Below are 12,280 nucleotides of genomic sequence, written 5' to 3' on the forward strand. Positions count from 1 at the left end.
GAACCCATGGACCGCACGCATACTCAATCTCGGGGTTTGAAACCCGAAATCAACATCTACACTATTGAGCCACTTGGCAGCCATTGTCCCTCAGACAATGAAAACAAAGTGGCCAAAGGGGAGGAGAAGATCCCCACACACGAAAAATACACAAAATAGGAAAAAAAGGGCTGCGAAACACAACAAAAACAAAACAACAAAACACTGCTATACACTGAAACAAAAAGAAACAAGAGCAAAGGACTCACAGTTTGATGGGGAAACACAAATACAAGCAAAAACAAAAAAACTCGTCAAGCATCAACTGCATCAAAGAATTTGACTTCCCGCAGATTTTCAAAAATCAGTTTAATATTCTGGGGTCCATTTGAACCCGTACCAGATATTAAGCTGATAAGAACAGAGTTAACGCATTGTATTTTCCAATGGACTGGGAATAAATATTTTAATGTTTTATATACAATGTTTATTTTTACATTTATATGTAAAGGGAAAAAGTTCGCGAAACGTCGTGTCAACGCGCGTTAAAAAACCCTTAAAGAGAAAGTTGCAGACTGATGTCTTCTGTTTCTTCATCTTCTTCAGGTGGTGGATCGCTTTCTTCGGTTTGGTATGCCAAGTGGTTCGCTATCATTTTAGTAGTTTCTTGTATGGCCAAGAGCTTCATCTTCTTCGTCAGGTTGTTCCACCGCCTTCGAGGAATGCTCAGGGCTAGGGATATTGCGTCGTTGCTTGGTAGCCAAGACCCGAGTGAACCAACGACTTGCGGAAGTACAGAGCCTAGGTGTTTGTACTTCTCTATCTTCTTATCCCAAACCTTCTCTAACCCCTCTGCGCTGCTTAGAGGCACGGTTACATCAATTATGGTGGCAGGGTTCGTCGAAATTACTACGATGTCCGGTCGTGTTCCAGTGGAGTCAACTGCCCGATTTACAGAAACGGAGTGGCCATGTGCGTCCGCCATTGTCACCATAATATCTAGGATAGAATTGTGTCGATTAATTAACAGAGCTGAGTTTGACTTGGCAACAACAGACGACATGGTCTGTTGTTTCCAGTTTGCCACAACCAAGACGACACTTCTTGACTTTGGACTTAGATCCTGGACACCCTCTGACGGGTAGTCTTCCGAGTCTGGCTTGATGGAGGTAGTGCCATTCTTGAAACGTAAACGGTGTTCTGCAAGAGATGAGTGCTGCCGTGTCCTTTGCCATGTCTAGTGCTAGTCCCGTTGCGATTTTCCCTTGTTGCTCCGACAGTAGCCTGGATGTCCACCTTCCTCTAAGTGTGGTTCTGAGCCCTCTGACTGCTTTTAGGAAGATACAACAGATGTCATCGGCGATGATTTTGGAGTATTGTTCCCCGGATACATGAATCTTGATCGCCTTCAGGTGACCAGCTGCCCTCCTCGAACGCGACCAGAGGTTGATGGATGACCTTCCATGTCTTAAGTCATCAAGAACTTTGTCCATTGACCCTGCCAAGTATTCGTTAATTGGTATGGGGAATGGTACTTTTCTCCTTCCGTATCCTAGTCGGATGATCTCCTCAAGTTGTGTTATGGCCACTTCCCTTACGGACTCGTCCTCGCCATCCAGGAATTGCATCGCTCTGGCAATAGTCCACATATCAGCTTCATCAGTCAGAGGAAGCATTCCAAGTCCCCCAACTCTTCTGTCTACGTAGAAAAAGGCCGTATTAGATGACACTGGGACGTTGGCAATTCTGCGAAAAAAATCTCTGCATGCAACGCCAAGGTCGCAAAGATCACCCTTCTCCACCCTGCCAGACGCCATTTGGTGAGACAGCGACGGAAGAAGACAACTCCTGTAGACTTCTAACTTTTGCCAGGGCGCCAAGCCGGGATCTGCTTCTTTGATAAGGTTGTCAAGCAATGAAGTAGCTGGTCGGAAGGTAAGTCGGGCGCCTATAGGTGTTCCTAAGTAGTCCTCGTGCTCTTCTTCTGCAAGAGGTCTAATTTCAGCGTGCCCAATTTTCAGCCGGTTGTCTGTGACAGATTTTCCGTTAGTAATTGTTAAGGACGTGCAATTACCTGGATTGAACTTCAAGCCTAGCGAGGTTGCCGTGTTCTCTATGGCGTTGAGAATTTGCATTTCTGAGGCTGATGATCCTACTATAGCGATATCGTCTGCATATGCAGTGGTTGAGACCATAGCTCCAAAGCCCGTGAATCCGGTATTATAGGATTTTGCTGTCCGGATAATGGGTTCGGCTGCCAAGTTGAATACCACGCTGCTTAGCAGTCGCCCTGTCGAACACCAGCCGTTGGATGAGTCCGAACAGACTCTTGCCCGACAGCAAACTCCATGACGTTGTTCGAGTAAATGTCACTGAGGATGCTACGGAGCTAAGCTGGCAGTGGTAGACTCTGAAACAGACAATTAAGAATCGGGTGAGCAATGGATCCGAAAGCATTGAAGAGGTCCAACCAGGCAATCACCATCTCCCTCTTTGACTGTTTCGCCTGTTCGATAACAGTGTGAAGGAGATGTGTGCGTTCCTGGATGCCACTTACACCTGGAAGAAACCTTTTTTGCTCTGTGACATCCATCCTAGTTTCGTCGCCGTTGCCATTATTCTTGAGGAGAGTATTCCTGAGAAGATCTTGTACATGGTTGGCAGAAGAGATATTGGTCGGAAATTCCCATACTCTGACTAATCGCCTTTTTTGTATATGGGGACTGTCTTCGATGTTTTCCAGCAGGATGGAATCCCATGAGTCCATACAGAGCGGTAGATGACAGCTAAGAGATGGCCGCTTGCGTCTAGAGCACGGAGGTGTCTGTATTCCAGGCCATCTCGTCCAGGCGCTGTGTTGCAAGCTTTGCCGAGTTTACGCTTGATTTCTTTTGGACTAGGAGGCGAAGAAAGAATTTCTAGCTCCTCTTGTGTCGGGGTTTGCCATTTGCATCTGTTGAAGTGAGATTTGGCGCAGTGGATCTGTTCTATTGGTGGTGGTCGTTAGCAGTAGGGTAGATTCGAGAAAAGCGGCAGCCGAATCCTTGGTTCCCGTGTAGCAAATGGATTGCTCCTCTAATATCTTCCTAACGGCTTTGCGAGGGTAAAGCGAGTAGAGGCGTTGTAGTTTTCCTTTTTTCTCTGCTCCCTTTTTCCTGAGCGCCTGATTTTCTGCTGTTGTCTGTTTTGATGACGATGGCTTCTTGCTCTCTCTGTTGAGGTTGTTGGTCTTCTCGCTGCGGGAATCGTGTCTTCTGGATTCGTTGCCAGTCTCAGCCATTCATTTGTGCATTCGTTGAGGAGGGAATCAATACCCTCCAGGGTGGTGCTCAATTCTATCCTTGAGGCCCACAACCCCCTAAACTCGTCTTCTATTCCCGTTACGTCGTCGGTGGCTAGTGAGTTCACAAGTCGGCTCGGAGATGATACAAGGTGTTTGGACTAGAGTTAGAGGTTGAAGCAGGCGAACTAGAGGGTGTTACGTTTGGATTAGGTGTTCGAATAAGATATCTAGGTGAGTGCTCCAGATTACGTTCTTGATTATCGGCAGGGGACGATGGGATCGCGAGGGAAGCCCTAGAGCTATCTGTAGGTGGAGGGTCGGAGCTACTGGAGTTAAGTGGATTTATGATTGATGGACGGGGAGAGGTTGGTGACAGTGTTAAGTTTGGTTAATGGGCAATTGGAAATGGGTTGCTAGAGGCTATGGGTGGGGTGGGCCTGCATGGTTTCTCGTATGTTGCTTGGCAGGACTGCAGTCTCCTTCCAGATTCGTGGCCAGTCCAGGTTAGGCCTCAGGATCTCCAGCTTCCCCTGTGTAGTTAACTCCAGGATCCAATGGTTAAATGTTTTCCTGTGAACCATTGGATTCCCTTGCACCAGGATGGAAGTGGCGAACAGTTGTTTAATCTGATGCAGGGGTTCCTAAGGGGAGGTGGGCCTCTTCATGACCGCTACGGGCGCGGTGTTGTTCTTGTAGAATGGAAGTAAGGTGCGAAGAGGGAAGGACATCCAATAAAGAAGTGTAAGAAGAGAGCTTTCTTGACTACTGGGGCCTACAAGGATTCTATAAATGGGACAGAAGAAAAGTGAACGGTAAAAGAGGTGTGTGTTGACCATTCACTGCCCTTCTTGGCTCACAGAACGATATATTACAGTTTTGTTCGGCCTTTCTACTTTTCCCATCCATAGGAATTTGATGACAGCCTTTAAAATCTGGTCAGACATCTTTTGATTACATGGTAATGCTTGTGCAATAAACACTGTTCCGGAGAGAGCCTTCGACTTCGTGGAAAATTACCCTCTGGTAAAGACTGAAACGCCGACCGGCATTCACTCGCAGAATACTATTAAGAGAGCCGAATGCATCATTCCAGACCTATCAGCTGTCTCAACTATGGAATGAGAGAACTTTATTCCTAAGAGGGATAATGTTGGTGCTGAAACAAGCCACTCAAGAGGCCAAGTCAACCTAGAGCTCCAAATCCCAAGTCCCAGGGCTTTCGTTTTCTCTTTACAGTGCTGGTCCACTTACAGAACCGCCCAGCTATAGAACCGGCTCGATTATCGAACCGATTTTTCCTCGTGTTTCAGCGCCGCCATTGGCCGTTTTGTGGAGTAGATGCATGTTTCGGTGGCGGGAATCAAGGAGATGCGCTTTAAACATGCAAATAAATGTTGCTTTAATGGGTTATTAATAATTTTCGGGAATAGTGTAAGCTGGTTCAATGACCCTACCTAAAATAATTGGCGGCACAGTCATTCTGACAGTAAACAATAGAATGAAATTAGTTATTGTGTTTATTTTCTCGAAACGGTGACTGTTCACGAAATGGGAAAGCCTGTTGTAGGACATGTTTGTTCTAGTAAAAGAAAACAAAGAAAGTGTTTAGCTTTGGAGGACAAAGTAAAAGTAGTCGAGCTTATCGAGGGGAAAAAATCGGAAAACTATATTGCTTCACTGTTTGGTGTTTCAAAATCTCAAATTCATCGAATAAGTGTAAACAAAGAAAACATAGGGATTTTTCAGCAAACAAAGTTTTTAAGCCGTCAAAACAACGGATGGCCAATCATTCTAGACATCCGGAATTGGACGATGCTGTTCTGAAGTGGATTAATGTGATGCGCAATCCCACTTCCAGATGCAAACCACTTTGTCTCTCATGAGCTCATATTCAAGCTCGGGCATCATACGAAGCTTAGGCTAGGGGGATTTTGGATTTCAAAGCGTCGGACGGGTGGTTCCGCAACTGGAGGAAGCGTTGCCCGATCGGTGCTAGTATTCGTCTTTTTGGAGAGGCTGGAGATGTCAACATCGCAGAATTGGAACCATTCATTAAGATTTTATTATTTTATTAACGTATTTTTACCTTCCATTCGCAAATTTACGAACGAGCCAGTTGCTCCTTTAATGGACAACTGCCCGGGACATGAGCCGAAGTGCCTTGATCCAAATGGACAAGTCGAAATAATTTTTTTTCCGCCGAACTGCAAAACAGTATACCAACCCCTTGACCAGGGTAGAATTTCTGCCTTGAAGACCCTCTACAAAAAGGAAATGTTGAGCCGATATATCGAGGCGTACGAAAAATACGACGAGCTTCAAGAATTAGCAAAAAAGGTAAGAAGTACATGAAGTAATAACTAAAGTAAGCAAGTAATTTATACAACGTCTAAAATAATTAATGAAATAATAAATATATGTACATCTTATGTAATATTTAATACAAAAATATAATTATCGGTATCTATAATACATACAAAAAAAATAAATGATCTTTGTTATACTATATACAGGCAAAACAGGGTAAAAAGGGCCTGCAATTCGGTCTTTCGGCTAACGTTTTAGATGCTGGACAAATTATTAAGAAGTGCTGGGAATGTATGGAGAGAACCAAAATTTCGGCGTGTTTAATCCATTCACGTTGTCTTCCCCACCTCCCTGATGAAATCAGATCTCGTGAAGCCCGTGATTATCAAACACAGCTCCAGCGTCGTGCTGTAACTGATATCTGCGACATTTTTCAAACTTCTCAATTGAGCCGCGCAATTTGGAGAAGCTCGAGTCGCTGGGACTAGGGGAGTTGGCAGAAGCGATCCATATGGAAGGTGCGTCATCAGGAGCCAATATTATTGAAAAATAGTTACATCTTGAAAGTGACCCAGAAGTTGTTGCAGCGCAAGAAATTGAAAACTTTAAAGAAGTTAGTAACCATTTTGATCAGTCCATTTCGAATGAAACGGAAGGATCTTTTTTGGCAATGGACGTAGAACCCAATCCTCCTTCACCACCTAACCTAGTTAATAGCATAGCTACTTTATCCGAAGAGACCATTAAAAGTATGTTATTAAAATATTCTGTTGCCGCCATGGAAAAAAATATTGAAGATCCTGTTTTGTTAGGACTAGCTCAAGGCATCAGATCTCATTTAACTAAGTGATATAGCGTTGTCTAAGTGTTTTCGTATTTTTTATATATTTCTTTTATGACTATAACACTTTTCGTGTCGTTTTGTTTTGCTCCATTTGTTAATTCTAATCTGTAAAATAAACTGCCATTTGACCAATTGGTAATCGGTCATCCTCTTTGTGGTAGATTCCTCTTCTTGGTAAAGAAGGGGAGGGAAATCTGGAAATCTGGAATGTCAACAGTTCCTCGAGTTCCTCATACTACTTGCTACAATGTATGGTGGCATACATATGAAAATACATTGGTATTTCAACCATTAAGACCTCTAGACTGCATTAGACATAGATTCAAAAACTTTTTAGTATTGTTGCAAGGATTCGAACGTGGAGCTCTAATTCCATAGCGAGCAGCATTACCATTGTGCTATACGCTTATGAATTTACAAACAGTAAAAGTTTGAGTCACAAATGAATCAACGATAGGTGGCGCTGAAATCGCATGCCTGGTTATAGAACCATTCAGTTATAGAACCGCGCACAGGTCGGTTCTATAAGTGGACCGGAACTGTATTCATCCTTGCCTTAGTCCACTGGCAGAACAAGAATATGGCTTGTCCTGCCCTGATAAAATTTTCGTCACAACAAATGAAAATGGTGACGTCATCAACAAAGGCTCTGACAGTGAGTTTCTCATTAAATAATGATATGCCTCTGTGAACATGAGATAAACGCACTAGCAAAGGCTCTATGTATAGTACAAAAAGATGGACAGATAGGGGGCATCTCTGGCGAATCGATTGAATGTCAGAAATCACCCCAGCCACCTCAGATCCGTTGAGGATTGACATTCCTGTTACAGAGTACACCGTCTGCAACCAACGGACGAAAGTGGTGGGATAGCCCATGGCATCCAGAATTCTCCAGAAGACTTCCCTGTTAACCAGGTCGTAGGCCTTTTCAAAGGCAACTCCAACAATGGAAGTGCCCATACCCCGACTTGGAAAGTTGGAAGAGTCATGGCATCCCCGGACATCAACGTATTGAATGACACCTCTCCAGAGTACTAAATTATCGAAAATCAATCTACCAGGTACCCCACCTTTTTTATGAGGCTCTATGGCAGATGACAGTGTCTGCTTCAAACGTCTCGCTAAGACAGATGCCATGACTTTGTAGTCACAGTTCAAGAGAGAAATTGGCCGAAAATTAGAAACCCCGCAAAGTCCAGACGACTTGGGTATTAGCCTAATCGCCGCTTGTCCCTGCGAAGACGTCAGAGTTTCCCTTTCCAGAATATGATTAAACATAGCCGAGAAATGGGGTGCGATCTCGTCCAAATATTCTACGTAAAACTCGTAAGGGATGCCATCGGTGCCATGGGACTTGTTTGATTTCATGGCTATTAGGGCAGCTCTAATCTCTACCAGGGAAATGTCAGGTTTGGGGATGGTTTCAAGCAATCTCATACTCACTCTAAAAAATCATTCCCTGTCAGTATGTCAGGAGAAGGTTGATTTTTAAAAATTTCAGTGAAATGGGAAACGATTTCTGCTGAAATATTCTCTTTGGTCAATAAGCAAGTGCCACTAGGTGCAATGATCTTATCAATGCGACTTTTGCGGTAGTTAATTTTTGCTCTATTAACATGGAAGATATTAGTTTCATCTACTTCTTGACCGTCAAGGCAGCGGGAACGAATCCCATACCCTTTGAGTGTGCTCTCCTCCCAAGACTTTGAGAATTTCCTCAACTGGTGAAAGGCAACCCAATCAAAGGTATCTGCTTCGGCCATCTCCTGAATGCACGACTGATAGAAAAACTTGGTTTCATTAATCATTCGAGCTCTTTACATGGAATAATCTAACGGAATGCGCTTGATACCCGGTTTCAGGGCACTCTCCCACTAATTTGCTACATTGCTTTCCCTAAGAGGATGATTGGCAGCTTCCTGAATAAAGTTGGTGACATTTTTGAAAACCTTCTTCTGACAATATGGAAGTATTTAACTTCCACAACCCAGCCGGAGATGTAGTACGATGCGGGAGATCGAGATTGCAAGTTAAAGTAGATTGTACTGACTGATGATCACTAATCGCTAAAGATTGCAAACAATATTAAACAAATTGTCTGCAAAGGATCGACTAGCATATATCCTATCAAGACTAGAAGAACTGGTAGGGTAGTGAAAAGTATGACCATTCGTTATAATTTAACTTTTTCCAAATGCCTACCAGATCAAGACCATTAACCATCTCTTTCAAAGCGTAGTTGGCGACATTAGGTGAGGTAGGGAGAGACTGGGTTGTTGCCTTATCTTGGATGTCGTCAACGAAGTTAAAATCGCCTATCAACACGAAGGGCAGTCGAGTAGTAAGTCTGTAAGCAGGGACGGTTTTACGAAAGAAATTGTTTCTCTCAGCCTTAACGTGACTACCTGACGGGGCATAGATATTAATGAACGTGAAACATTTCACGCCAATAAAAATTAGCCTTCCGTCTGGTTCTAATTGCCAACGCGAATAGTCCAGACCATGTCTAATAAGAATGGCTGTTCCATTTTTGTTGGGACCGACATTTGCCAACAAATGGTAGCGGCTTTCAATAATTGGGGAAGTATGAAATGCTACCTCTTGAAGTCCCACAATATCTACGTTTTCGTCTCTGCAAAACTTAAAAAGAATTTGACGTCGCTCGACTAACTTAATCCCTCCGATGTTGATAGATGCGATTTTTAAGTTTGTAGTCATTTGGTGGGTTTCTTGGGTTGGGAAACGGGCAAGGTCGGCTTAGGATTTTGGTTGGTCAAGGTAGTTTTAAGTCTTTTATTTCGGTGTACAGTTGTGACTTTTAGGTGGTCTATAGTTTTGTCGGTTTCCATGGTCTCAATGCACCCCATGTCGGGTGCGATCGAGTCCATGGAAACTATCATGGGTTCAGAGATGCCGGATTGGGTCTCGGGTATTATGGTTTGGAGTGGAATAGTCTTTGGTAAGGGATTGTCGGTGAATTGAACTAGTGGAGGTGGAGAGGATGGGGTTTCAAGGTTGGGAACCACCTCTGAGAGTGGGTTTTGCAACCCACACTCAAGAAGGGCCTTGTAAACTAAAGGGTCTTCAACTAAAGGTATAGTGACGGGGATTTCTACAATTGTCTCTGTCTTTTTGGTCGGTTCACAAACTGGTTTTGGGGCAATGGTTGGTTCTTTGTTTCGTCTTAAAGTTGGGCAGTTGTAACTAAAGTGGCTTTCACCGTCACACAGTCCGCAAGTAGGCTTCTGTCCATCATACTTAACCATGGTACGATAACTGCCAATAGTTATGTATGATGGAATGGTTTTAGTCAAAGTCATCCGTATGATCATCCAAGTGGCAAGGACAGGGTACAAAACTTCGTCCTCTACCACTCGATAGCGTTCCCACCGAGCATCAATTACAGTCCCAAATTCTTTCAGACGGGTTTGGACTACTCCCAAGTCTAAATTCTGCGGAATTCCTGCAATTCTAACAAATTTCTCCTGAATATTGCTATCCCTGATGACTACTGAAACTTCTTTCCCATCCAATTCTGTCCTGACGATCCCACTGTGTCGGGACAAAAAATTTGAGGTGTATGCCTCCGAAGTAAATGTAATTCTAGCGACCTGATTTCTCGTATCTAGAACAGCAGCTTAGCCTAAGAGATCCTGTGGCTCAACTTTCAAAATACGCACGAACCTATGTACCGCACGCATACTCAATCGCGGGGTTTGAAACCCGAAATCGACATCTACGCTATTGAGCCATTTGGCAGTCATTGTCCCTCAGACAATGAAAACAAAGTGGTCAAAGGGGAGGAGAAGGTCCGCATACACGAAAAATATACAAAATAGGCAAAAAAGGGCAAAACTCGCGAAAACCAACAAAAACACTTTTAAACACATACACCAAAATATATGAAGGTGTGGTTACAATTACTTTTACTATATAAATTTCTACAACTTACTCTTAAGTAAAGTTGTTAGTTTGGGGGCCTAACCGTGACACACGTGTGGAGAATATGAAGAACGAGATGGGAGCTGACGGCCGGATTGGATACCGGAAGACCGACGTCAATAGACGACGCGTAGTTTACGTCAAGCCACACCTTCTCGCCGGCTGCCGACATAAGCGATTACCCAGCCGTCAAGAATTGAGAGAAGTGGAAATGTTAGTAAGGCAATGGGCCAAGATTATCCGAAATGATTTCAGGCAATCAGCAGCACCACTTGGTCGAAAACCAATCAGTCTAGATAACCGGGGTTCAGTTGAACCCGTATCAGATATTAAGCATATCTTCTGCTAGTTCTTAAACTTTAGTGCTGAACTCTTTCGCTTAGTTGAGCAAAACACGATTCGTTAAGTAATACTTCAAGGTTTTCGGCTTTCGATATCCATGTAATCGAGTAACTAATCGCTTGCTAAATGCTGATCCAATAGACAACGCCCACCGCTAACGGAACACTGTGTTTACGTTCTTTAAGAGAATCTGCTCCTGATGGAGCCATCAAAAATTGCCGACGACGAAGATTATTTCACTCCATCGTGGCGGGGTATTGGTTAAAGTTTTCAACTAGCAATAATCACATCTCGGTAGACCCTCATTGATTATGATATTGCCACTGCGCAAAGCTAACCAGTACATGAGAGGGCTCTACTACTTGAACCTTTCTCTCGCCAATTCTGCACGGACGTTGATATCAAGAAAACCAAGAGAGGTGCTGCTTTTCATTGAACAAACATGCTAAAGAGAAACATTGCTAATGGACAGCCTTGCCTTACACTTCTTTTTAATTTAATATTTTTTCCCATTTCTCTATTTATATAAACCTTGCTTGACGATCTTTCGTACACGGATTGTATATTTCTAATAAAAATTTGGTTAAACCTCATTTTTGATAAAACTTCACATAAAAAGGTGCGATCTACCATGTCATATGCCTTTTCGAAGTCTAGACTAACTATTGCCGCACCTTTTTCTCTTATATTGCCCCTTTTGTCAGTGTCCTGGATTGAAAACCATTCTATAACATTTCGATATGTTGCTAAATTTTGACTAATGTCTCTGTTTGCTAATCCCCCTGTTTGTTCTTGGCATATTATGTATGGTAAAATTTTGCAGTCGGAGCATAAAAGGCTAATAGGTCTCCAATTACTTAAAATCTTCCTGCTTCCTCCTTTGTGCAGTAAAGTAATAATTCCTGTTGTCTGGGTTTCGCCAAGTTCCTCGATATCTAATACATAGTTGAATAACATTGTTATTTTTTCTTCTAACCAAGGCCATATTTTCCGTCGGCTTTCCACATTAAGCCGACTTGGTACTGGTTACCAATACGTTTTACGGAAGATTCTAGGATGCGTTTTCCCCGCAGGTCTTCCTCAGATAGAACGGGTGGTTCTATTTCTACTTCACTGGCCTCACGTTTCCAGAACTTCTTCAACAGCTCATTTAGGTTTTCGGGACGTTCCACGGTGGCCAGATGAGCGATGAACGGGCGTCCGTCTTGTGGCGGGCCCGTTTGTCCACCCAAACACCAGCCAAACGGCGTCTTGAGGGCGATGGGCCCAGTCGTTCCAGCCGGCGGCTTGATGGAAGCTACATGATCATGGGCCTCTGCGACGTCGATTCCTATCAGCACGGTCACGTCCTCTTGTTGCACGGTTGGGACGTCAATGCCACGTAGGTGTTACCATGACTCCAACTGTCGAGGTTCGATCGGCGAATTCGGCGTCACCTTCAAATTGTCGACGGCGTAAGCTTGCTTGACTTCAAACTGGCTTTTACCATCACGAAACGTTAAGGCGAAGTTTACTAAGGAAGCCGTAATGTTAGACGTGGCTCCGTCATACGAGACGACGTTGATGCGTTTGGATGGCCC

At 43.7% G+C, this 12,280-nt stretch overlaps 1 protein-coding gene and 2 non-coding genes across 3 annotated transcripts; all 3 read right to left on the reverse strand.

Moving 5' to 3' along the window:
- Positions 1-253: 253 nt before the first annotated feature.
- Positions 254-444, reverse strand: LOC130685774 (U2 spliceosomal RNA). Its single transcript, XR_008999666.1, has one exon. It is a non-coding gene; the product is annotated as a U2 spliceosomal RNA (small nuclear RNA).
- Positions 445-535: 91 nt separating this feature from the next.
- Positions 536-2,114, reverse strand: LOC130685765 (uncharacterized). Its single transcript, XM_057509083.2, has 3 exons — positions 2,054-2,114; positions 1,109-2,008; positions 536-978 (listed from the first exon to the last, which is right to left on the reverse strand). Exons 1-3 carry the CDS (start codon positions 2,112-2,114, stop codon positions 536-538), a joined length of 1,404 nt encoding a protein of 467 aa, XP_057365066.2.
- An 8,779-nt stretch (positions 2,115-10,893) lies between these two features.
- LOC130685781 (U4 spliceosomal RNA) lies at positions 10,894-11,035 on the reverse strand. Its single transcript, XR_008999672.1, has one exon. It is a non-coding gene; the product is annotated as a U4 spliceosomal RNA (small nuclear RNA).
- Between the last annotated feature and the right edge of the window lie 1,245 nt (positions 11,036-12,280).

Source organism: Daphnia carinata, chromosome 5 (assembly GCF_022539665.2).
Source record: "Daphnia carinata strain CSIRO-1 chromosome 5, CSIRO_AGI_Dcar_HiC_V3, whole genome shotgun sequence".
NCBI classification, from domain to species: domain Eukaryota; kingdom Metazoa; phylum Arthropoda; class Branchiopoda; order Diplostraca; family Daphniidae; genus Daphnia; species Daphnia carinata.